The 27,052-nt window shown below is 43.9% G+C and overlaps 1 protein-coding gene across 5 annotated transcripts in view; it reads right to left on the bottom strand.

Annotated features, from left to right (window-relative positions):
* The window catches only part of Sestd1 (SEC14 and spectrin domain containing 1), a 91,342-nt gene that overhangs the window by 41,131 nt on the left and 23,159 nt on the right, over positions 1–27,052 (bottom strand). For all 5 annotated transcript variants that reach the window (XM_051166976.1, XM_051166972.1, XM_051166974.1 and 2 more), the window contains exons 2-5: positions 13,570–13,649; positions 10,370–10,478; positions 4,908–4,998; positions 1,875–1,988 (exon numbers count right to left, since the gene is read on the bottom strand). In XM_051166976.1, the coding sequence (XP_051022933.1) occupies positions 1,875–1,988; positions 4,908–4,998; positions 10,370–10,478; positions 13,570–13,624 (369 nt within the window). In that variant the 5' untranslated portion in view covers positions 13,625–13,649. The remainder of the gene's footprint in view (positions 1–1,874; positions 1,989–4,907; positions 4,999–10,369; positions 10,479–13,569; positions 13,650–27,052) is intronic.

The raw sequence follows: 27,052 nt of genomic DNA, 5'->3' as shown, positions 1-27,052 counted from the left end.
TTCTACTTAGTACACAGAACACTAGAAAGAGCACTCCTCCAACCAAAGCAACTCCAGAGCAATCTGAAGCCTGTGTGCACTGAAGAAAATAAAGAAACAATGCCGAGAGCCAACTCAACTCCTGGCTAGTGTAACTCAACACTTTCCCTACCTGCTAAAGCCCACAGAAAAGATAAGGTGGGTTAATATGCAGGCACAAATGTGATTTACCTTGGTTTACTGTCTTACACAAAATGTCGAGTATTCAATTCAACATGAAATAAAGAAGCAAACAAGAAACAGCAGAGTCAAGACTCAAGCAAACAATGTAAGGAGAGTAAGAGAGAAGTGCTGTCAGGTAGCTCAAAGTATGCAGATATCTACGTTGCAGAGAGGAAAGGTCACGGGAGGCATAGATAAGAGTTCCCCCAAAAGATGAAAACTAGACTCATCAATTAGGGCGTAGGGAGGCTGGATTCTTGATAGCACTGCAAGTACCAAAATCTAAAGATAGTCAAGTTCTCTTAAGTACAGCGTCACTACATTTGCATGTACAGCCCACATAAAACTCCTGGATATTTTAAATCAATATACCTAATAAAACACAAATAAACAGTTGTTCAACTGTATTGTTTAGGAAATTATGGCATAAGGCTATAACCTGTACTGAAACAAGAATTGTATGTGGGGTGTGTCTGTGTGTCTGTCTGTCTGTCTGCACTAGTGCACATGTCAGTATATGTGGAGGCCAAAGGACAACCTTGGATATCATTCCTCAGGATCTCAGGTGCCACTCGCCTCTTTCTTTTGTTTAAACACAGGGTCTCTCATTGGCATCAAGGTCAACAAGTAAGCCAGGCTGGCAAACGAGCCAGCCCCAGGCATCTGCGTATTTCCATTTCCCCAGGACTAGAATTACAATTATGTTTCACCATGTCTTGGGTTCTGGGATTGAACTCAGCCACTTATGCTTACCCAGAAACCCTGTTAGCAATGGAGGCAGCTCCTGACCCCAGAATCCACTTTTTCAAGTATTTTTACATGTCGTTTGAATCTATGGATGTGAATATTTGGATGATAGGCTGGGTATACAAAGGCCAAATAGAGATGAAAACAGAGAGCCCTGAAAATGGATTAAAATTGAAAATACTCCAAAAGAGAAAACACCCAAACTGGGCTCGGAACATCACTCAGTAAGAGAGCACTTGCCTACCATTCATGAGACACTAAGTTCAGTCACCAGAACTTTTAAAAATGAACAAGAAGGGGATAATGTAAGGTTAAAAATAAAACAGAAGACCAAACAAGAAAAGTGAGACATTTTCAAAGCATCTAACACAGATGCAGAGGGTACAGAGATATTTTAAATCAATTAATGGGAGACACAATCCAGAGATACAAGAACTATAGGACCACCAAATAGAATAAATACCAAATGAGAGACCTATACATATGAAAGAAAAGTGCTGAAAATCAAAATCAAAATGAAACCTTGAATGTGGTCAAAGGGACAGAAGAGTGACCTAAACACAAAGGGTCAGAGACTAACACAGCCGACTCCAGGCCCGAAAAACCCTGAAGCGAACATGGCACATCACAGCCAACACACTCTTAGGCCACTCTGTGTTTCCTCCTCATAGTCACTGCAAACTTTAACACAAAGGCCCTGGTTATCTGGGAGTGAATACAGAGTGCTCAGGTGGAAACGGAGCTCTCAGCCCGTGAGGAGGATGCGAACATTCAACAAGTGTCCGTGCGCTGAGAATGCCCTGGTGACGGTGCAGGAGGCACAAAGCAAGCACCGCTAAGTAACTAAACTGAACATACACAGGGAATATCAGTGGAAACTACTTTCAAAGACACAACATATCTCTCATTATATAGATTATAGTTACCTCAAAGCCAAGTCTATCCTTTTCTTTCCAAAAGCAAAAATGTGTTACTTTCTTATCCCAGAATTCATCTGGCTTCACTACGCAAACAAGGGATACCTCCGCCGGAACAACGTTCTGCAAAACATAGAACAAGTACAAATTACACACGCAAATGATTTACTAAACGTGCAAATTACCAGACACACTTGCGATTATGCTAAACTACTGGGAAAAGAATTCAAATAATAAAGCATAAGAAGCTCCTCGAACTCCAGAATCTGAATGGCAACGAAGAAACACAAGCTGCTTGGAAAGTTTTCCAACAGTTCTGAACAAACTGTACGTGTTAACTACACAGTATCTCTGCTGGGGGTGTGTTAGATTAAACCACAAGACTTATGTTTTAGTGGGGAAACCATTAAAACTGATTTCTATGCTATGAGACAAAAGCTGTCTAGCACCACCACCATCACGAAGAACTTCTTCAGAAAATGAGAAGTCCATTTTCTTACTAACCCTCCACAGTCAGGAGTCTTCGTGATAACTCACTGGAAGAAGAAGATAAATAAAACCACCTTTTCTTCCACACATTACAATTTCCTGTCTTCTAACATGACCACTTATTTGCATCGCAGAGAGAAGAATGGCAGTTAGCCCTTATTCACTTTGTAAGGACTTCTTCCTAATTAGGAAGCACATGAAGACTAACTTGAAAAGGCACCTGCAACCTAACCATGCTTAACCTGTTCCACTAACACTTCAAACTACCTTCTGACATCCCTGCAAGAGGCCGTCCTGCCCGGTACTGTCATGTGCTCGGAATGCCTTGCCAGGGCTACTGATGTCTCAAGCGGGGTCCCTGCTGGCCCAGGTATGACCTCTTCCTCACATCACTCCTCTACCGTCATGCTGAGCTTATCTATGAATGTCACTCCATGTTGTCGACGTCTGACACAGGAATGCCATTCCATAAGTGGCTGTTGAAGGACTGAATCTTTATTAGCAGTGGATCTTACTGAAGTAACTGTATCTTAGAGTTAGAGGTAAGGAAGCCAGGACAGGCAGCTGCCTGGTTCATTTCCACCACCACACTGTTTCCTACTGTTCTGCACCGGGTCAGCACATTGCTTCTGAAAGGTCCAGATGAAAAACATTTTAGACTTTAAGGGCCACAGAATCTCTGTTCCAACTATTCAATTCTGTCGTGAAACATAAGCCTTAGACAGTATACGAATGATACTCACAGGCAGTGTCCAGTATTTATTTAAACCCAAGAGTCCAGCCACTACTCTAAGCCACGAGGGCTGTACCAGGCAGAGATGGAAATGGTCTTTCAGGAGCATGTCCATGGGTACAATGGAAACCCAGTGCCCCTGTAAATGACCTGGATGTAGCTATGGCAAGCAAGATAAACTCAACTGCTTCACGCCCTTATCACAGAGGCAAGGAAGTTTAGAGCGTAGTTTATTCTTTTATTGACCTACAGAAAATCAGTATTTCCAAGTCACTCGATACGAGAGCTATGAGAATCCAGAAAAACAGGGTTCCTCTTTCAGAACACTAGTGATGGGCAGAGCTGCTCTCAGAGGCTGGGACGGGGCTCCCAAACAGTTGACCCCAGCCCCTGAGAGAAAAATCAGTGAGTCACTTCCTGAGACAGTTAACTAAGAGAAAATAGGTAAGGGAAGTCTGAGAAACTTCGGCAATTTTTTTAGAAATCTGGACTGACTCATACCTACCAAGGAAGAGGAAATGGCCACAAGGATGAAGTCCACTGACTGTTCTACAGACTGTGGATCCAAGTGTAGCTCCTGCAGGTCCCAAAGGCTCATCCGTGACGGGTGAGTGCCAGGATGAAGGGCAGTACCAAGACCACCCTCTGTGGATTCCTTTTCTGAGTGGAACTTAACAACTTCAGAGAGTCAGAGCTATCTCTAGGGTGGGGAAGTGAGGTGCTGCCACACATCTGACAGAGAGGTTGCTACAGGACCTTAATCTGTGCTCCCGTAAAAACTGGCCCTAAGAGGACACATGTTTAACTGCAGACAAAGCCCGATGAGGAAGCATTTGGGTCATATCCTTAAGAAGGAAGCAATAGGGGACAGAGAGAGAGCTCAGCACTGAAGAGCAATGGCTGCTCTTCCAACTGGCTAGTTCAATTCCCAGCACCCAAATGGCAGCTCACAACTGTCTGCAATTCCAGTCCTAGGGGTTCTAACACCTTCTAGGAACCCATGTGATGAACAGACATGCATAGGCACAATATCCATACAGATAATTTTTTTACTAAAAAAAAAAAAAAAGAATGGAACAACAGGCAAATACTTTGGCATCACTTCAGATGCTTGAAAAAGCCAAGCCCCAGCACTTGGGCTATGCCAACTTCCACCTTTGTAAGGTACACAGTATCTGAGCCACACTAAGCTCTGACACGAAAGTTAAAACTATCCTCTTTGTTGCCACCTGTCAAAACGTTTCATCCTATTCATCCTGAGTAAAGGATGAAACATGGTGCACAGTTCTCCAACTACGGTTTAAACGCTCCCACTCCCTTTCTCTCCACAGAACTTAAAGAGCAGCCAGGTGCCGCTCATGTTCTCTGACCCCTATGTATGTCACTGATGCATACTGAACGCTCACTGCTCCTAATCCTGCCCAATTAAGTATATTTTCCCCAAACGGATCCATCAACTCCTTCCATTGTATTTGCTTCACATGAAGCATCTTTAAGTCAAAGTCCCTGCCAGGAGCAGCATTTTATCTACCGTCTTCCATTTATCCAGATAACTTCTGTTCTTTAGCTCAAATACTGTCTAGAAACTTTTCTTAGGACAATCAGGTGCCTGGGAGCAATCCACCCACTATGGATGTTTCCATGTCACATGACAATGTTTTCAGTAGCCTCCCAGCAGATAACAAGAGCCTGCTGTGTCCCTGCTATATGCTAGAGATGGACAAAACTGTCTGTGAGGGACACAGGAAATAAAAGACAGGATATCCCGCTATAAAACAAAGAGTATTTCTTGATTGACAGACAAAAAGAAAAATAATTACCTGCAGCATTAAGACTACTGTCTTCACTACATTCCACTGAGACTTCCTGCCATCCACGATCACGGTAAATCCTCTGGCCTTGCATTTCTCACTGAAACAAAACACAATAATAGGTGTGAAACAAGGTCCTGCCTTTCCTCAGAAGCCCAAAGGAAGACAGTAAAAGCTTTAATTGCAGGTCGGATGCAACCCACCTCACTTAGTCTGACCCACAATATCAACCCACAATCCTCCACAGGGTTCCTCCCACTGTCCGGCATTGTTTTTCTCGTTTTGGGAAGTATTAATCACAAGCTAATTTGGAAGGAAAATTCTCTAAGAACATGGGAAGCTAAGGTCTTAAAAAGTGATGAAATCAAAGTACCATTCCAGCAACACCAAAAGCCTCTCAATTTCTCCATCTGTAAAATGGGATCAAAGAGAGCCTCATGCACTTCTTATCAGAATTTTGGATTTGTGGCAAGACAGCTTAAAACAGGTAGAAAACAGTAAGTTATTACTAAACCACTGCAGACTGGCTTCTTTGTGCACAGGATATCTAACGCGATGAGGTCATACTCGCTTCACAAGTTGAGTGAAAGTTTGAATGCACCACATCTAACCCATCGTTGCTTTGATTTTTCTCATTCTTAGTCAGCTGACCAGCAAAACGCTATCTTCAGTATTGTGAGATGTGTTGTGCTATATTTAATTATTCAAATATTTATTAAATGTAGTGGCTGCTACAAGGAAAAGTTTCATTCGAAAGATGAAACTGCATGGCTATTAATACTGTTATCATTTACGAACTTACAGGTTTGATGCAGGAGCCTCCACTGCCCTCCCTCAATACAGTGGGAGAAAGTTCAGCCATGCTTAGCAGAGCAAGGATTTTGAAGTGAAGACAGCACAGGTTACAGTCCTTTCCACTGCACACATTACTGGAAAGGCAAACAATTGACCTTTCCCTGGGATTTTAATCTGGCAGGGTAGGAGAGCTCAGAGTCCCTTTCCTTCCTGGCACCTACATTTGCCGCAGAGGCTGCTGGGAAAAGCACTGCATGTCTAGTTCCCTGAGAAACAGCTGAGACCCCCCCCCCCCCGCCAAGAATGAGGAGGCAGAGCTCAGTATTTGGAAGAGGGGCAGGGAGACAGAGGCCACAAATATGCTAAATAAGCAGAGATGAATCCCACACATGACTCCGACACATGAATAGCAGTAAAAGCATACGTTCTGATAACCAAAATGTAGAAATCCAGGGTCTACCAACTGCTAACCAGGAAACAGAACAGTAAGGCCACATGGAAAGCTACTGGCCAGCAGGTGATGTCATGGCAAAAGCCAGACGTGAGCACCCAGATGTTATAAAAGTCTCTTGTACAAACCGTTCAGCACAGGCAACTCCACAGAGCAGATTAGCGGCTGAGTGAGGCAGGTAGTGAGGAAGAAATGGGGAGGGATTGCCAATGTATAGAAATTCTTTTAGACTGATGAAAACTATTTGGAGTTAGTGTGGTCACATGACCCTGTGAATATATTACAACCCCTTGAATTGCATACTTTATCAAAAGGGTACTTTAGCTGGGCGTGGTGGCACACACCTTTAATCCCAGCAGCAGGAAGGCAGAGGCAGGAGGACTGCTATGAGTTCGAGGCCAGCCTGGTCTACAAAGCAACTTCAATGACAACCAGGGCTACACAGGGGAACAGTGTCTCAGAAGAAAAAAGAAAAAGAAAAGGAAAGAAAGAAGAAAAGAAAGAAAGAAAGAGAAAGAAAGAAAAGGGAAAAGGTTATTCTATGATAACTTAGTGAAGTTTGTTTTAAAATTTTATGTATTCAATACTGGGGGCTACAATGAAAAAAAATTCCTCTCAATATCTCTGTGGAAGGGGAAAGGGATGCAATACACACCTGTATCTAGGCTTACAATAGCACATAAATGCTTGACCAGACGCCCAATTAGCATTTATAGGTGCAAGAGGAAATTCCTAGAGGTCGCCACCAAAACGACATATAAAAGGCAGCTATGGCTTAGCGTGGCTACAAGCCCAGAAAGGCTACACAGGCCAGGAACGCTGGATGTTACGTAGCCTCTGAAGAAAGGCAACTCAGGGTCTCCCAATGCTTAATAAGCTTGCAAGAAATGGAGCCAACACAAAGGTTTCCAGTGTGAGCCTACTACCCAAAGACACATCCCTCTCAACACTTGATGTTTTCTTATTAGCATCTATATCCGTGAGATGTAGGTCACACAACAATTTGTTAAATATGTTTTTTTATATAACACATTTATATTTCAATGAATATTACTAATTAATCTGCAGGTTAATCCTGTGAAAGTAATGAAGCTCGCAAATGTCATCCCTAATGGTCCTAAAGGATAAAGCACTAAATCTTTTACAGTACTTAAAAAGACCCTTTATTTTCATTTTCTTACATTTTTTCACTAAGATAGAGAGTGAAAATGTGCGCAACCATGGGATATTATTTCAAAACTGCCAACGAAGTGGTATTTCAGATGCTTTGCAAAAGGCATGCTCACAGGCCTAGGGTACTGTAAATAAGGTTTCTAAACCTGTTTAAAGAAGAAAAAGAAAAAACGTGGGACACTCTCTTGGCTAGGTGTGAGGAACAGCAGACTCTAGCCCCACTCTGATCAGCTGTGTGATCCTGAGGAACCCAGGCTGCTTAGTTTCACTTCCCCAACTATCAAAGGGAGGAATTGATCCTGATGGTCCATCAATGACTATTTATATGACTTACAGCTATGAGCCTACCTAAAATGAGAGGTTTATTGGTTAATGGGATTTTATAGATTGGCAATTAGCAACAGAGATCAGCAAGGCCATTCTGTGAATGCACTGACTATAGCGTCTGGTAATTTTCCTCTTCAGAAAAAGAAAGAAAGGAAGGAAGGGAGGAAGAGAAGAAGGAAGGAAGAAAACGTTTACTTGAAGACTTGTATTTCTCCAGTACTGAAAAGCCAGCAGCAACCAATCATTAAATGATACATCTAGATTGGAAGTAGGTCTGTGTCCCAGTTAGCTCTGTTGTCCACTTGACACACATGGGAAGAGGGCACCGCTATTGAAGGACTGCCTATATCCGACTGGCCTGTGGACAATGCCAGCCCTGGACAGACGAGCCTGGGCTGCCTAAGAAAGGTAGTTAAACATGAGCCCGGGAGCAGGCCAGCAGGCAGGGTTCCCATCGGTTTCTGCCTCAAGCTCCTATCTTGAGGTCCGGCCAAGTCAAGTAAGCCCTCTCCTCCCCAGGTCATGGCATTTATCACAGCAACAGAAATTAAGCAAGGGAAGAAACTGGCATTGTGTATAAGGTAGTTAAACATGAGCCCAGGAGCAGACCAGCAAGCAGTGCTCCTCTGATGGTACCAAGTGTGGGGTGTTGATGTTGGAATGTCTTCTGGAAGGTTTGTGGAAAGACTGTGGAGGCTAGAAAAGCCATCAAGTGCTCAGAGATTAATAAACTGTTGTGGGAACTTGCAAGATAATACTGGATACAACATAGGCAATGGAAACTTGGCTTGTAAAGTTCCAGAGGGAAGTCTGAGACTCCCCTCAAAGACGCTCAGCCATTTGTATGGTGTTTTAAACTAAGACTCTGAGGCTCTGCTCACCTGGGGCTGAAGAATCAGCAATGGTTAAAAAAAAGACCAGCACCACCAAAGTGGAACTTTGGCTTTACTGAGACAATAGGTACTGGTGGGCTGAGGCAAAAAAATAAAAAGAAAATTAAAAAATTAATTCTCCTGTGATTAAAACCTAGGGACTATTCCATCAGGTTCAGTACATAGGGGCTGTGGTCCAGGGAGAAGCCAGGCTGCTGCTTCAGCTGGAAGGTGAAGAGTCTCCCATAGGGAATTGGTTTTGATGGCTTGAAAACTACAAGGTTTGCGGGGTCCTAGAGAGAAGCTAAGGCATAGTGCTGTGAGACCAGAGAGACCTGTTGTAGTGATTTTTCCTCCAGGCCCCAAGCTTCCAGAATAATGACTCATGAGACTCAAAATATATTTATAAATACCTAAGCCATATAGCTAGGCTCTTCTCTGACTAGCTCATAACTTATATCCCTTTTATGCTAATCTGTGTTCTGTCGTGTGGCTAGTTACCTCTGCTCAGATACCATGCATCTGTCCTCCCAGAAAGATTCATCTTCCTGGCCAAATCTCTCCCGTGCCTGGCCCTATCCCAGAATCCTTTCTGCCTGCCGGATGCCTCACCTTCTATTTCCTGTCTCAATTTTAGGCCATTAGCTTTTTATTGACAGGTGATGCTTCCATATAGACACAAGCAATTCCTTCTACAGAGACCATCTGTAGAATGTGGGTGAAGACGCATCCGTGACTGTAGTGGAGATCACAAGATGTTGGAGATGCCAGAGCCACGGGATTTCCATCAAAACGCAGTGGCAAGTGTGCTGTGGGCCGGCCTGGGCATTAGCCTACCACACAAGTTATGAGTGCTGTGATGGCAAAGCAGGAGAGGTGGGCCGCCTATCTTCAAAGGCCGGAAGAGGACTTTAGATCCTTTAGAGTTACAGGTGTTTATGAGACACCAACTGTGGGTGCTGAGAGCTGAAATCAGAAAGGGCAGCAAGCACTCCTAACTGCCAAGCCATCTCGGCAGGTCCTGCTTTGGATTTTGAAGTGACTCATAGACTTAAGCAAACAGAAATGTTTGAGATTTTTCTTCATTCCAGAACTATGAAAATAAAAAACTCAAGGACCTGTAAGTTAAATTATGTGCACATTTTTTGACTTTTTAAAATAAAAATATTTGAAGACTAAAAGCCTTTGCTCATATTAAGAGATTAAAACCAACACAGTGAAATAGTGAACTAAAAGATAAATTCATGTAGATTAAGTTGTTCTCTCTCTCTTTTTTCCCATGTGTGTGTGTTGAGGCGGGGGGGGGGGGGGGGTTGGGGGGAAGTTACATGTATGTGCAGAAGTGTGTACTTGTGTGCACATGGAGGCCAGAGGGGAACAGCAGGTACCCTGCTCTATCATTCTCATGAAACAGGGTCACTAACTAAGCCTTGACCTTGGCTGACAGCCACCAAGCCCTAGCGAGCTTCCTGTCTCTGCCATTTAGTTATAGGTGGACCCACAAGGCGCGATGTCCAAATTCCTGTGTGTGTGCTGGGCACGGGAACACAAATCTTGCAGTGCTCTTAGCCACTGAGCTCTCTTCCATGGCCCCTAACTTCTCTTCTTTCTGGTGTTCCATAGTATACTGACACTTAACCTAACAGTTCTTGAAAGGCTGAGAGTACACATTTAGAGATCTGTATGCCATGAAGTGCGTAAAAGAGTAAAGTATCTTGTCTATGTACTGCCATCAGCCACTGGCTCTAGTCTTTAACTGTAATTTCACTGCTGAGAAAGCATGTGATACTTCAACAGCAAGAATCAATAAGAAACAATATTGAAACTGAAGAAAAAGACACCTTCGGAGTCACCTTGGAATGCTGAGTAGATAGTCCAAGGTGACACTCAGCTCATCCATATTTGTCTGTTCGAGGCATAACGGGATTGTCAAGATGAGTCCACTGCGTCTGTCCTTTCCTCCTACAGAGAAGATACAGTTAAGATTTACTAGATATTAAGACATTTACATGGGTAACATTGTAATCCAATTTTATTAAAACAATTACAAGTTTGGAAAATATCTAATGACTGTAGTTTATAAATGCTTGTAATAGTAAAGGCAAAAAAAATATATGCAGAAGAAAATGCATTTATGAAATCTTCATCAAAACCAAAATCATTTTCAATTTCTTCCATTTAGTCTGCTGCCTAATTGAATCAACTCATCAAATACTTCCCGTGTGCCTAGTACAATCAGTGTTTGCAAGTAAAACAAATGTGCATCTGGAAAGAAAAGCTTTAAGTCATTGTAACAGTATGAATTACAGCCACTAATTTGCTACCCTGTGTCTTCATATAAAATCTATTAAAATGCTATAAAAAAGGACTGAGATAATAGAGAAAGATGATTTTTTTTTTAAAAAGCAGTGATAAGTATAAGAAAAGTAAAGACCTGAGGAAAAACTTGTAGAATTTTAAACCAAGTTAAAAGAACATCCCACAATGAGAGATGACCCCAGTTCACTCACAGAAGAAACATAGATCTGTGTGGAATACAGAAAGCAATGGAAGACGGGCTGCCTACATGACATATTAATTCATTCATTCTGCAAATATCACACTGGTTGCTGCTGTGTACAGGCAGGACAGCCAGCTGCAGACTGTCCCCATGGCAGCGACACAGCCCTGTCCAGCTGAGCATGTGGGACAGGACCTGGAGGTTCCAGCAGAAAGCTGGGGAGGAGGGCACACTGACATCCCATGTATGTTACATCCTTGTCCTGTCTGCCCCCACTGTCAAGTGTAACTCTGGAAGCCCAGTTTGATGGTACACGCCTACAATCTCAGCACCCAAGCGGTCAAGGCTAGTTTGAACTACAAAGTGAGATCCTCACGCAGCCTAGGACTGTGGATGCAGCTTAGTAAACGCACTTGCCTATCTGCTTAAGACCCTGAGTTCCGTTCCCAGCACTGCAAAGGAAACAAGCAAACTTGTAGAACTTTTATTCACACCTACCATCTTTCAAAGTTCTGCGCATGCTTGACTCACATTGAAGCCTACTGTCAGAACCAACTGACATTTACAACGGTTTTGGAAGTTTAAAAAACAGCAAATCCTGAAGAAAACAATTCTGTATAATCTCCAGCAATTCATCACTAAAAACTGAAAAGCCTGAGGTGAAAATGACTTCCATTAGTGACAGAAATGCAATCCGCGGCATGACAGCCACGAAGGGCTATTTTCTATGCAACTGGTGATATTGAACCACTTGGTCTAACATCAATAAACCGCAATTTCAGAGGGTTCGACCTAAAACACAGTGACTCAATAGCATTTTTTGATGATTAGAATATAGGCTTTATTTTTTTTAATGGATTACACTGGTGACTTGCAAATGATGGTGGCCCTTGAGTAATTCTGTTTGTTTGAAGACATTTTTCTTTATTATTTAAAAGTAAGTTTGAGAATTACTGGCTTTAACTACTAACGGTCAAGCGATAGAATTTTAAGAGTGGACAAGGGGACTTTTTGTTTTGTTTTGTTGAGAAAGGATCCTTCTATGTAGCCCTGACTGTCCTGGAATTCTCTACGTAGACTAGGCTGGCCTTGAACTCACAAAGATCCACCTGCCTCTGCCTCCTGAATGTTAGGATTAAAAGTGTGCACCACCAGGTCTGGCTTGAGCAAGGGTACTTTCATTTGCTCTTCAAAACTGATAAGCTTTACTCGTGCAAATACACAGAAGCTCACACTTAGACTGTAGGTGCCATCTCAACCACTTAGAAATTCCCATTTAGGACCCAAGTTTAGTCCTCAAGACTACACCCCACTCAACTCCACGTGCTCAGCTTTTACTGGAGGTAAGAAAACAACCACTGGTGTGAAAGTGAGAGAAACAAACACCTTCATGACAGCTACGACCAACGGGCTCACACGTCCTAAGACACGAAAATGTTATTGGTGGAAAGAAATGAACAGCATCCACAGGTGACAACAGTGTGGAAAGACGGGCATTTCAACAGGCGGAGCAAGAGAAAAGAAAACCGACCTCCTGGGGGACACCTGGCAACCCAAAGCACATCAAGGCAGCTGGTGTGTTTGGTTGGTTGGTTTTTAGTTGTTGAGATAAAATCTTGTATAGCACAGATTGGCCTTGGCTTTTGATCGTTCAGCCTCAGCTTTCTGAGTATTGGGACCATACAGGAACATGCTTCCAGTTGTAAGAGTGAACATTACTAAACAATCATCATAAATCTCACAAGGCCACAGCATAAACGTTAGTAATATCATTCATACAGAGAGCACCAGGGGGGCAGTGGAAAGGCCAATTGATGACACAAGTTACAAACAAACAAACAGATTAGTAGAAACAACATCAACAGAATTCAGCTTTTGTTTTGTCCTTTGTCATCAGGAAAACGTCAGCTTATAAAGATGCATCAGATGTTTGGGGTTAAAAAAGAAATTAGAACTATCAAGACAACAACAAAAGCTCAAGGAAATGGGAAAGAAAAGGGGAGAATCTATAGTCTGGGTAAACCTAAACCGGCAGATCCTGCAGCCTACGGCCTGTGCCGATTTTGTTCAGTTATTCAGACCCCAAGGTCTGAACCACACCTCAGTTCTCAGGGGGGCAGAGGAGCCTCTGTCCTCTCCTGGAATCATCTGAGTGGACATACACTTCATGTTAGTAACTCTAAGCAAATTCAAGCCAGCAGAGAGAAGAGCAGAAGCAGTACGCTGTAACTCTCGCAGCGCAGCGCTTGTTTCCCTGAGAACAACGAAGCACAGAGCTGAGAGAAGGAGCCAGAATGGAGCCGGTCAGCCTGCACTTACTGCCCAGTTCTTACTTCAGAAGTGGGAAACTGACTTCATCTGTGTACCGGTCAGTTTAGTCAAATCACAGAACAGAATAAAAACCAGATCATGAGGATCCAGCAGTGATGGCCACTGCAACCCATTACAGAAATGCCTTAAAAACAAAACCTTTATAAAAGAAACCCCACGCATTTCTGTTAAGCTAATCAGAGTAAGCGCACACGGAGAGCAGCTCTGGCACAGCGCACGTACCTGACAGGAAGGCCAGCTTTTTCTTCAGGATGGGCAATATCACCGAGGCCTCCATTTCACTCCAGCAAACTTCCTGGCCTCTGAAAATACAGTGAAATGTCAAACACGACAATTCCTCTATGAAATTCATATTTGTCCTGGTTTATCCGGGGTTTCTCAATCTGAGTGGAGACAACTGATATTTGGGGCCAGGTAAGTCTTTTTGTGCAGGGAGCTGTACATCTTTTAGTGACATCCAGGCCCTTTACCAACAAAACACCAGTGACACCCCCTCCCACCCCAGCTCAATTATTTTATAATCCACCAAGTAGGCAGTCAACCTTCCATGGCTTCCCATATCTCACAGCTTATTCTAAATATCTGATTCCATCCGTAGCCATGCTAAGAGCTTTCTCTAATTTCAAGTGTTTTTCCTCCTTCCTAACACCTCCTAACAGAATGGTACCTCAAGGCAGTCTTGCTATTTGCTAGCTCAGTTCATCTCTTTTACTCTCTAACAATTGTTGTTGTTTTTGTTTGAGACAGGGTCTTGATCTGTAGCCCAGGCTGACCCCGAACTCATTCTACACCGGAGGCTAGCCTCGACCTTGTGGCATTCCTCCTGTTCTGAGCTTCCTGAGTGCTGGGATGAGTTTACCCTGTAGGGCAAGCCACAGCTTCCTGTTTGGTTTTTCCAGAGTTCACACAGGCACTGTCAGAGCTCACGGCGACCTACAAAAAGGGAGAACTCAGCAGTCAGTGCTGGGGGCAAGACACTTCTCCATAAATGGAGGCCTCAGTGGGGAAGGCATTCTGAGATACGGCCAGCCCTCTCAACCACTAAACAGGAGCTGAGGAGAAAGGATTTTTAAAAAACAAAAAGAGCTAAGGTTCAACTACACTGCCCTCTTACACCGAGCTGCATGTCCGAGAGCGCATATCCGTCCTTTACTCCTTAGCAGCAGCCCGGGCAGGCAGGTCCTACAGAACCCAGTGTGGGCTGCTCTTTTCAAAACAAGTGTCCAGACTAGAAAAGATGACTCTCTGGATTGTGTCCAACAAGGAGCTGCCATGAGCCTATCCCATTTCAGCCACTGTGCTGTCAGCTGGAATAAAACACTCAAGTTGCAGCCCTGTAAAAACTACACTCATTAAAAAAATAAAATCCATATGAAAAAGAAAAATATATATAGTCATCAGATAATGGCTAATTATGCAAGGCTAATTAAGCCAGTGAAGTATTTTACAAGCTTTGTGGTTAAGAGAAAAACAAAACCAAAGAATGCCACCACCATTCCCACCTGCTTACAAAGAAAACAACCTGTACACTAACTGATGCAGCCTTCAGGCTTACTCCTTAAGCACTTATTTAGGAAGGAGTCAAATTGTTTTTTCCATTCTGACTCTGTATTATCAAGCTAACAGAAGGGAGTTCGCACAACCTCACATTTTCACATCCTGAGAGAGAACCCTGAGCACTTCGTGTTTCTGGATCAATGCTGCTGCTTGGTCAGCTGTTACCAGCTAAACAAGAACCCAGAAAACCTGTGCTCACATCTTAGCGCCTCCCTCCTGTGACCACCTTGCTGGGGCCCTGATCCGAAGTTTGATAATGATGCTATGATGATTATGGTAACTAGCATTTGCCTTACACTCAAGTGTTTATTATAAACTTTGCCCTTTTCTAAACGGCTTCTAGTACAGACTTATTTATTTGATGTTCCCAATAGTTCTAAGGTAACACCTAGCTGTTCCAGTAACTCTAACAGCTAGTAAGCGTGGGAGTCAGGACTCAGACGCAGGCAATCTGGTTCCTTCAAGGCCACGTTCATAATATGCTATCAGCTTACCTACCAAGAGCTCTGAAAATATCCAGTGACATCGAGGCAATTAAACAGCAAACTTGTCTAGACTGGATGCCAGTAACGGACATGCAGCAAACTGAAACACGTGTCCTCAGTCTTGCAACTTGTAATAGAACTCCTTAACCCCTTGGAACTTCCTGGGTGACAGGAAGGGGTGTCTTTTCTACTGCTAATGTGCCCCTTCCTATCAACTCATGCTAATAAACTATGGGGGAGCCTCCACAAGTTCAAGAGGAAGCCTGAACTGCCATCATACTCCCCAAAACTCTCTATCAGAACCCCAGAATTTAATCAATCACGCCTATACGGTAAGACACCTGTTGGTCAGGCAGTGGGCACACAGGACACAAGGCGGGTAGCAGGCTGAGCAAGGCTGCAGTTCTGAAAGCCCTCCATACTTAACAACATGTGTGTCTTCTCGCTGGCTATTCCTGAGCTATGACATCATTATATAGAGAGGAAATGGCTTTCCTGGGGCCTGAATCCTTCTAGTGAATTATCAAACCTAAGAAGCCCTGGGTTTGCTCCGAGCACCCACGCGGCAGTTCACAACGGTTTGTAACTATAGTTCCAGAGGATCAGACGCCTTCTTCTGGCCTCCATGGGCACCAGGCACACAAGTGGGGCAAAAATAAACGTGCAGGCAAAACACTCATACATATAAATTTTAAAAATAAATAAATAGATAGATAAATTCGCCACAGCAAGGTCCTCATTAATCAGCAACTGGGAAACAAGAATATCGCACTTTTCAGACCAGGAGATGCACTTTTCCCTCAAAAGTAGGGGGGAAATTAGGGTCCGATTGCTGTTTTCACTGCTTTTTTGTTTTACTGCTCTAAACACTGGGGGCGCCTTATGGTCGGGTGTGTATTATACTCTCAAAACTCCAGTATCTGCAGTCCTGAAGCTCCATGAGGCCCAAGACACAGTGGCTACAGGGGAGTCTGGAAGTACGGACTGTGTTACTGCAGCTTTGCATGGCAGGCTCCGGATTTTATGCCAATTAATACTAGCTTAATTGTTAACCACTGAGTTTTCCAGTGCTCAAAGGGGCAAATGTGAACTTTCATCTTGTGCTCTAGGCTCACCCTGGCAAGCTGGCGCCTTGAGGCAGCCTTCTCTTCCCCCCGCACCCCAACCCCATTTCTTCAGAGGCAGCTGCCAAACCCTATTACATGTGACAAGGCACAAATGTTTTTGTTGTTGTTTGTTTTTTCTGAGACAGGATTCCTCTGTGTAGCTTTGGGTATCCTGAAACTCACTCTTTAGACCAGGCTGGCCTCGAACTTACAGAGATCTGCCTGCCTCTGCCTCCCAAGTGCTAGAATTAAAGGAGTACGCCACTACCACCCAGCACACAGTATTTTTTAATCCAAAGCTTGCTTTATTTATTTATTTATTGGTTATTTTCAGGTCTTGTTGAAAATGACAAAGAGCAATGAGAAATCCACATTTGGGGATACATGGGCCAGAACCAAATAAAATAAAGTAAAATGCGAAGCTGTGGAGGGAGCCTCAATCTCTTTCTCTGCTGCCACTAAAGAAATGAACGACAAAAATGGGGGTGACTGTACAGCTACTTTAGTTCTTCAAGCTACGGCTTAAGGGCCAGAAAGATGGCTCATCCTTTAAGAGTCTTGCTGCTCTTCCGGAAGACCCAGGTTCAATTCCCAGCACCCATGTCAGGCAGTTGGTAGCTTCTTGTGATTGTGGCTCCAAAGAATCTGATGCCCTCTTCTGCCACCATGGCGTTCACTGCCATAGACACACACGCATATAATATTCATCTCTTTTTTAAGTTGTTATGCCTTTGCTTTTCAAGTGTTTACAGAAAAATTTAAAAAAGCAATTTGCTTTTCTTTGATTACATTAATGCCTTGCGGAAGAGTTAAGTTATGCATAAAGTACAGAAAATAAAGAAAAGCTCTTATGAAACATATGCGACCGCCTGTCTACAGGGGCAAATACGGGCATTATTTTTCGCAAGAAAAGGTTACTCACTCCAAATATATGAATGAGCCATATTCTCAATGAGAGAGTAAAGCCAGCACGGGACAGTAACATGTGACAACGGGAACCAGCTAGAAAGATGTAAGTGGTTAAAGCTTGCCAAGTAGAGTAGGATGTGCTGAACAAAAAATGAAATGGCAAACATGCAACTATGCTTTTCAAATTTCTTTCTCCCCTCCATTTATCTAATCACTTTTACTTCCCGATCCCAGCCCCCTCCCTCCTCTCCTTCCAATCCCACCCCCTCCCCCGCTTTTCATATTTCAAACAGTCATTTCAAAGAGGCCTTTTTAAAAACACGAATTATTAAATAGTAATGAGGTCACTGGAAAGTTATTATATAAAAGGGACAGAAAACCAGGATAGTTAACAAGGCGCCTGGGCCACCCGTGAGGGTAAGAGGAAATCCACCCCGAAGCATGCTGCTTCATCAGAGAGGATGGTTCTGGAAGTCCTCGACTTATACTGCTTTGGCTATCAATACCCAGAGTAACTAACTATACCATGCCTTAAGATCATTTCATGATATAAGAATTTAAATGTCGGGGAGGCCTGGTGGCACTCAGAGGAAGGATAACAGGTCACCAAGAAGAGACTCGATACCCTATGAGCATATACAGGGGGAGGAGGTTCTCCTCAGTCACAGACATAAGGGAGGGGAGTAGGGGGGAAGCGGGAGGGAGGGAGGAATGGGAGGACACAAGGGATGGGCTAACTATTGAGATGTAATATGAATAAATTAATAAAATAAAAAAATAAAAATTTAAACGTCACTGGGTTTCTTCTAAAGCAGAAGTCACACTATGTGAGCAGCAGAGACGCACACAGATGTCATTCTCCTAGTAGGTGCGTGTGTTCTAGCTCGACCTGCTTCTCCCAGATCTGAGGTGCAAGAGCAGGACAACCAGGTGGTCATGTTGGTCTGCTCTTCCCAGGAGCACAGACAAGTCTCTACATCTGCATCTTTTCACCCACTCACTGATCAGATCCGCGTAACAATTTACCAGGTGGAGGCATGGCTAGGTGATAGACACCCTTGCATTCAGAAATACCAAAGGCAGTAACGGACTAACGACCAAGCATATGTAAAAATCACGCAGCAGAACACCCCACCTACTCCTCATATCTCTGTCAGCACCCACACCTGCTGCGCTCTCTTTCCCTGAGACAGACTCCAGCCCCAGGAACCCACAGGAGCTAGTACTGGATGCCTGGAAGCTAATTCTGAAGGCGGCCAGAGAAGTCAAAAACTGCCATCAATGGGCAGCCGTTAGAGGGCAGCAGAGCATGTCCTGAGCAGCAGGACAGAGCAATTACAGGCCTTTTAATCAAGACTCAGCAAATTACACTTCAAAAGAGATTGTAATTGATGATATGTGTGGGCTACTGGAACTCTTCTTTCAATAAGGATAAATCAACCAGTCTGCTTGGAAAATTCAGTTATATTCTTTGAAGAGTGTTTTTTAACAACCAGAGAAAACCCATTAGGACTGCCTGAGGCTAACAAAATCATCTCTAATAAATCTGCATCATGTAGACAGAAAATGGCGACGAATGAAACCAGAACACAGGCTCCTTGGACCTGTGTCCAGGAAAATGCTGATGGGCAGCTCTCCTTGAAAGCGGGTTAGCTTCTATCGTTGCTTTTGAAAAAAGGGGGGAGGGGAGTCTTTGAAATGGAAACAAACACAAGCACAGTCCAGGGCTCACTGCTTCCTGCCTGGCTCCCCATACTAACGTGCAGAGCTCTGTAGACAGGAACTTCACTGGGCATCAGGTGACACTGTGGAACTTCCGCGTGACATTCGTGTTAGTGCAGGTGCAGGTATGATTAACAACCTAGTTTTAAAGCCATACTGGCAGTTTCGGATGAAAGAACAACAGTCCCCTGGAAAGACTTTAAGTGAGCCTGGTAAAACAGTGGCGGCTTTCATCACAGGAACCTGCCCATCCTCCTCCTTTGTGGAGGCTCCGAGTCCCAGCCCTCTTCACCTGCCGCAGGTGCTGCTGGCCGGGCAGGCTGGAGTTTCTCTGGGCTATCATCAAACGTCTTTGCCCCCTGACCTTGTTTCTAGAGGAAGGGTTTGGTTTTGTTGTTGTTGCTTTGTTCTCCTACCCTCGACAAAGATTACACACATACATCCCTTTAGGCTAAACTCCCACTAAAGCCCATTCCGAAGACTCCGGGGATCCTAATACATTTCAAGGGCGGTTCAGTCCGATGTGTTTTAAGGCCCCAGGCTACAAACAGTGATTAGCTTTAATCCTGTTACTTGTATGTCAGATGCCACAAAGGAAAGAGTGCCTTTGTTCAAATAAAATATTACCTATAGTGTGCACTGACATTTTTGGAATGTTCATTTACATAATGTAAAAAGACTTAACCCCACCTAAAAAGTTGTCTCCCCTCATCCAAACTACTTTGAATTTTGATCTTATGTGTATGACGACTGCTTTGCCTACATGTAATTTATGGACACTGTATATGCCTAGGCTAGAAGAGTGTACCTGACTCCCTGGAGCCGGAGTCACAGATGGTTGTGAGCCACCATGTGGATGCTGAGAACTGAACTCAGGTCTTCTGTAAGAGTTGCCAGTGCTCTTAACACCTGAGCCATCTCTCCAGACCCAGAAAATTTCTGACTTTTATGGGCATAATCACAGAAACTAGCTCATAGGATTGAGGATCAGGTGAATCTATTTACGTATATAGTAGCTGGCATTATCACAAGATAGAAATTGTTCAATGAACACTGCCTAGTACCTATAGCTAAAATTTCCTTCCTCCATCCATTGATAGTTCAACCACTGACTTCACTGAGACCACAGTCAGAGAATTCACACTAAAGCCTTCCTGTGCCAAGAGATGAAAATTGTCCTGGCCTTGCTATAAGTAACAGATGTCCAGATAATCAGTAATGGCCCAAGGATCCTCACCTGTGTCCCTACCAATCTCTACACAGTATCTCATTTTATCAGGTGAGAAAACCAAGGCTGGAGGAATCATGTGCTTAGGTCACACAAATGACCAGACTGCAACTCCCGGAAGCAGACCCATCTTTTCATCATTTCCGGTGGACGTTAAGATGTATACATTTTACCTTGCTAAAACTGTCGAAAAAAAATTGTAAAAAAACAGCATAAGTGTCCAGAAGGAAAAAATCTGGATATAAATGATGTGCATTTATGGAGCAAAAACTGGAAACTAAAAATAAGCAAGCACCATGCTCACAGACGTCTGCTCCCTGCACCACAAATGCTTAGCACATCATCCCAGCTCCTGTGTGGTCAGAGCAGGAAGCACCAAGCTTCAGCAGCAAAGACAACGTCCTTTCAGTACTGAACACGCTCTGGATGATATTAAGGTCGTGTTTATCTGTTCTGGAGACTGGGAAGTCAAACCACAGTGCCAGCCAGTGCAGGACCTGGTGAAGGTGCTCACAGGCGGCACTGTTTGGGTATCCTCATGGGCTAGAAGGGCAAAGGAAGAAAGAAACACTTCATCTTCACACAGCAGTGTTTGCCCTCTTTCTCCTGGAGTGCCCTGGTCAGAGTGCTGCTCCCATCTCTGAGGGCAGCAGCCTGTGCATCCTTCACTTCCTGAAACACGGGGCCTGCCACCCTCACAAAGGGGACCGAGGCAGTCGTGGTGACAGCACTGGCATCTGGGAAGGGACACATACTTGGAATAAGAATGGCAATTTGTCTATAATTATTCAAAGTGATGATGAGTAAAACGGATTTCTTTTTTCCCCTGTGTTTCTTTATGTTTGAAATATCTGTGATAAATGCCCAATCCGGTAATTTCTTTAAACATGCAAACACTGTGAAAAAGGAGCCATAATCCTTTAAACATCAGTTTCCACTTAGTTTTTTTTTATAATTTTACAATCAACAGAGAAAGCCAGGTATGGTAGTACATGCTTACAACCCCAGCATTCAGGGGTTATGTATATATGGAGAATTTAGGAAACAGACTCCTTGAGGTGTTCTCACACTCACCATCACAATCTAAAGGTCTTGGTGAGCGCAGACGGACTCTGTGGACCCCATTCAGGATTGCTGAGGAGGGAAGAGACACATTCTGACAAGTTCCACAGGCGAAGAGCAGGCCATGGGTGTGAGCCCACTGTGAGGGTGCACAGAACTGCAGCTCTGCCGAGTGCTTGGCATCTGATGTCTAGAGTCAAGCCCCAGCTGTCTTCTCAGAGACCTCCCTCGCTATCACCGCCACCACACATACTTTTTCAGGTGATTAATTACCAGGAAAGCACAACATTATGTCCACAGAACATACTAGCTGTGACAGGCAGGCGGTAAGGAGCGGCTGGTCAGACAAGCAGGTGGATCTGCTAGGTGAAGTGTCAACAAATCAGGAATGCTGCAGCCTGAGTCGGACAAATGGATCTAAAACCATGTGTATGCTGCACATCCACATCTAAGAACACGTGCTGAATGTCCTAACAATCTATCCCGCCTATGTGCTCATAAAGACAACACAGTTACTGTTTCTGAGATCAAAGCAGGGATGGTCTCTGCTGTGTGAATGTTCCTGTATGCTGGCCTAGAAGGCCGCACACTTGGGCAATGCACAATAAGTTCTGTTGACTAGGGTCCCTCCCCACAACCACAGCAGCTTTTTCATGTACGTGCCATTTAGCAAAATCATTAGCAAGTAAGAAAATAAGCTTAGATAATTTTAAACTAACCCAAGCACTATGAATAGAGTGTGTATTTTCTTTGAACTGAATATTAAATTACATAGTTCGGGGACATTTGCTGAGCCATCTTGGGCCTCGGCCCGTTAGGATCATGAATGAAGAGAGAAAGACTGTATAAAGCCTTCTTCATGCTGAACCAACTCTAACTTTAGGCTTTTAGAAACGGCTTACTCAACCTCACTATTTACCCACGAGTGAGTCTTCATCATCTATATTCCAACACTTACACAAGTCATTCTTTAACATGCCCGCTTTCCATTTCCTCAAATTATATATTAGCTTTTATTACAGTAATTACCGTAACCCCCATCTCACTTTTTTAGTTTAACACCTATGAATGCTTTTCAACTTGTAGCTTTTCCAGGCAACATTCAGATGGCTTTTGACTCTTGTCACTCCACTGTCATCTGGCAAAATAATCTGACTTGTTATCCATATGAGAACTGCAGAAAAAAATCTAGGGTCTTTCTGGAAATTAAGAAGAAAAGCTTTCACTGGCAAGTAGCTTCCAATACTTGAAGCACCATAATTACCATAACTCTACATACAAGATGGTAACAACAGAAATTAAAATAAGTGTCTACTGTAGGGCCATGCAACGTGTAAAAATCTTTTCTTTTTTAGTGAAAAACTACAGCACTTATTTATCTTACAAAAAGTAATCTAAGGAGTGTTTGTGTGTGTGTGTGTGTGTGTGTGTGTGTGTGTGTGTGTGTGTAATAAAAGACAGAAGATGTGGCCCTGGTGTGTGTGTGTGTGTGTGTGTGTGTGTGTGTATGTGTGTGCTTGCGCGCGCATCTCTGTTTGTCTGTCTTGGGGGTGGGGCAGAAAGAAAAAAAAAAGCCTTGACAGTATTCTGGCCTAAACATCATACTTAACTAAATTACACATCTCCATGCTTCTGTGCTGGGGCCCCACAACACTCCTCTGTTGTTGGGAAGTGAGAAGCTCTCTTTAGGGTTTGTGAAAACAATTGAAAAAAAGAAAAATAGAACAGAAAAGAAGAATAAAGAAAAATGTTGTGATGGTTCTACCTTAAGTCTCAAGGTGGGTAGTAAGTATGGGCTTGACTTTATTAAAGGGGGAGGCTGAAATCCCAGAGGATTACTCTTCATAAGAGAAAGCACCCAAGTTCATTGTGAATGGTAGCTGGTACTAAACACTGTGCTACAGAATCAGATGCCCACTCTGTTCTCAGTAGGAGGAAAAGTACCACATGACACAGTTTCACAATTCATGAATTAAGGGAGATGACCATGCAAATCTACATCTCCCAATATGTCTTTCAAAGCTCTTGTTAAAGAACAAATAAAGCCACCCAAAGTCTGCACCCAGAATACACTTGAGGCCAACTACTAACTTTAATTTAGGTAGAAAACGCAAACCATGTTTTTTTTGTTTTTTTTTGTTTGTTTCTGAGACAGGGACTCTCTGTGTAGCCTTGGCTGTCCTGGACTCGCTTTGTAGACCAGGCTGGCCTCAAACTCACAGTATTCCACCTGCCTCTGCCTCTTGAGTGCTGGGATTAAAGGCGTGCGCCACCATGCCTGGCACAAACCATGTTTTTATGGAGATATTTCTGAGGACTTCCCCTCAACCTTTAGATAATAGGAGTGGATCTAGAGAAAGGAAAATTGTACAGGAGAAAGAAGATAGTAACAAGAAGACCTGAAATTAGCCCATATCATACAGAAAGGTAAGACCACCACCAGTGAAAATCCCTGAAGAAGAATTCTGACAGACAGCTCCGTTGATAAGACCGTCCAGAAGCAGACTCAGAGGGCAGGCTTGGGAGGGCAAAGCTTCAGAGGTGTGTAAGTACCAACTCAGCCAAAGGATGCCAATGGCTGCTTAAATGTCATTCGGTACATACACACGAAGTGTTTTTCAAAACCTGAGCATCTGGGCTGAGGACTGCTCAAAGCACACTGCCCTCTCCTTCATAAGAACCACTCAACAGACTGAAGGCCAAACAGAACCCAGAAGGAAAGAAAGAAAAGTTGAGGTGTCTGCCTCACGGTCTGGGTGAGGAGACCTGCCTTCCATCCGTGCCCTGGAACTTACGACACTGCTGGTCTCCGTCCTCAAGCTTTAGCCACACAGGGAGACATAGCACAGGCTTTCCTGCATCTCCAAACTGCAGACAGCAAATCCCAGGGCAGGGCAGCCTCCGTATCGCTTGATTCCATTTCTGAGGAGACAGCGAGTAAGAAAGAGCGGGTGCGCCCTCTCTCCTTCCTTTGGTTCTATCCATTTATTAGAGAAAGAAACAGAGACAGAGACAGGAAGACAGAAAGACAGACAGAGAATCATCTCCAAAGGAAAGACAGCTAACCCACAAAACAACCATATTTACCTACAGCAGCCTACAGTGTAGGGCGCCTTAAGTCAGTCTACTCAAGAAACAGTCCTGCTTACAAATACAGTCAGAAGATTACACAGAGAAACCATCTCAAATAAATAAAATTAAAGCCTGTCTTTAATTTTAAACTCCAAACTGCTTTCATTAAAAAAAAAAATTTTTTTTAAAGGAAATGTGCAAGGAAGGTACATACAGAAAAGACAAAAGGAAAAAGCACAGTACCTATCATGTCTGTCTTTTTGGATCTGGGTTACCTAACTCAGGATAATCACCAACCAAGGACCTTAAAGGGACTGGACTTAAGTCCCTACAAAGATATAGCTGATGGACAGCTCAGGCTTCATGTGGGTCATCTACTAAGGAGACTCTCTTGCCAACTTTTCGATCACTTCCCCCTGGTGGGACCACCTTGCCAGCCCACAGGGGAAGAGTTTGACAAACTCAGTCCTGATAAGACTTGATGAGCTGACATGGATGTGAAGGGGGGTTCCCCTTTTCTGAGGAATAGAGGAGGGGAGAGAGGGAGGCTGTGACTGGGAGGTGAGGAGGGGTGGGGCTATGGCCAGGATGTATAATGAATATATGATTTAAAATATATACATAAGTAGCAAGCAGTGGTGGCACATGCCTTTAATTCCAGCACCCAGGAAGCAGAGGCTGGGCAATCTCCATGAGTTCGAGGCCAGGCTGGTCTATATAGCAAGTTCCAGGACAGCTAGGATTACACAGAGAAATCATCCAAATAAATAAAATTAAAGCCTGTCTTAAACTCCAAACTGGTTTCATAAAAAAATAAAAAATTAAAAAAATTTTAAAAAGTAAATGTGCAAGGAAGGTACATACAGAAAAGACAAAAGGAAAAAGTACAGTATCAAAAATCAAAATAAGAAGTGGAAATAATACATGCTTTCAGCCACATTAAAATACGCTTATAGAAGATACTGTCACAGCACTTGACATGATTGGAAAGCCAACCTGAAACAGCCATGTTCACACAGACAGCCAGAAGATTGGCTGAATTGGCGTGGTGGCACACGCCTTTAATCCCAGCACTCAGGAGGCAGAGGCAGGAGGATCGCTGTGAGTTCAAGACCAGCCTGGTCTACAAAGTAAGTCCAGGACAGCCAAGGCTACACAGAAAGACTCTGTCTTGGGAAAAAAAAAAAAAAAAAGAGTGAATAAAATTATACAACGGAGCCAGGCTTGGTGGCACCTGCCTTTACTCCTAGAAGCAGACAACTCTTTGAGTTGAAGGCCAGTGAGAACCACAGTGAGACCCTGTCCCCAAAAGATAAATAAATAAAAACTACATAGTGGAGTGACACATAGGTCTCCTCATTTACTAGGAAACAACCCACTATCCAGCAAGCAGGACAGCAGGGAAGGCCTGAGCATCTTCAGGACACAGCAGGACAGAGGGGAAGGCCTGAGCATCTTCAGGACACAGCAGGACAGTGGGGAAGGCCTGAGCATCTTCAGGATACAGCAGGACAGTGGGGAAGGCCTGAGCATCTTCACGACACAGCAGGACAGTGGGGAAGGCCTGAGTATCTTCAGGACACAGCAGGACAGTGGGGAAGGCCTGAGCATCTTCAGGACACAGCAGGACAGTGGGGAAGGCCTGAGCATCTTCAGGACACAGCAGGACAGTGGGGAAGGCCTGAGCATCTTCAGGACACAACAGGACAGTGGGGAAGGCCTGAGCATCTTCAGGACACAGCAGGACAGTGGGGAAGGCCTGAGCATCTTCAGGACACAGCAGGACAGTGGGGAAGACCTGAGCATCTTCAGGACACAGCAGGACAGTGGGGAAGGCCTGAGCATCTTCAGGACACAGCAGGGAAGGCCTGAGCATCTTCAGGACAGAGCAGGAAGAGTGGGCCTCTGATTCTCGGGCTCTTTTCCTTCTGTTTGTTTGTCTTGTCCAACCCCGATGTGATAGCTTTTATCCTTATTGTACTTTATTTTGTTAAACTTCATTATTATCCCTTAGAAGCCTGTTCTTCTAGCCGGGCCTGGTGGTGCACACCTTTAATCTCAGCACTTGGAGGTAGAGGCAGGTGGATCACTGTGAGTTAGAGGCCAGCCTGGTCTACAAAACAAGTCCAGGACAGGCAGGGCTACACTGAGAGACCCTGTCTCAGGAGGAAAAAAGAAGTCTGTTCTTCTAAGGCTCTTCTTCTATGAGCCTGTTCTTTCTGGGAGACGGAAAGGGGCGGATCTGGATGAGAGGGGAGGTGGAGAGGACCTGGGAGGAGTAGAGGGGAGGGGAAACTGTAATCAGGATGTATTATATGGGGGAAATCTTTTCAATGTAAGGAAAATAAATAATAAAAAATATTTCATTTAAAAAAATAAAACATTGGCTATACTTAAAAACAAAACAAAGGAAGATGCTAAACATTTACCTGCTCAATGTGTGCAAAGAGAAACAATGTAAAGGAAGAACTTATAAAATGGAAGGGAAGGCCGGTGTAACGGAGACAGCTGGAAAGCGGTGGATGAGGATGGCTAACAGTGCTGTGTACAGCTCTCTGTAGCGA

Source organism: Acomys russatus, chromosome 24 (assembly GCF_903995435.1).
Source record: "Acomys russatus chromosome 24, mAcoRus1.1, whole genome shotgun sequence".
Lineage (NCBI taxonomy): Eukaryota > Metazoa > Chordata > Mammalia > Rodentia > Muridae > Acomys > Acomys russatus.
The sequence above is the reverse complement of the archived record's forward strand: the minus strand, read 5'-3'. Positions and strand labels throughout refer to the sequence as shown.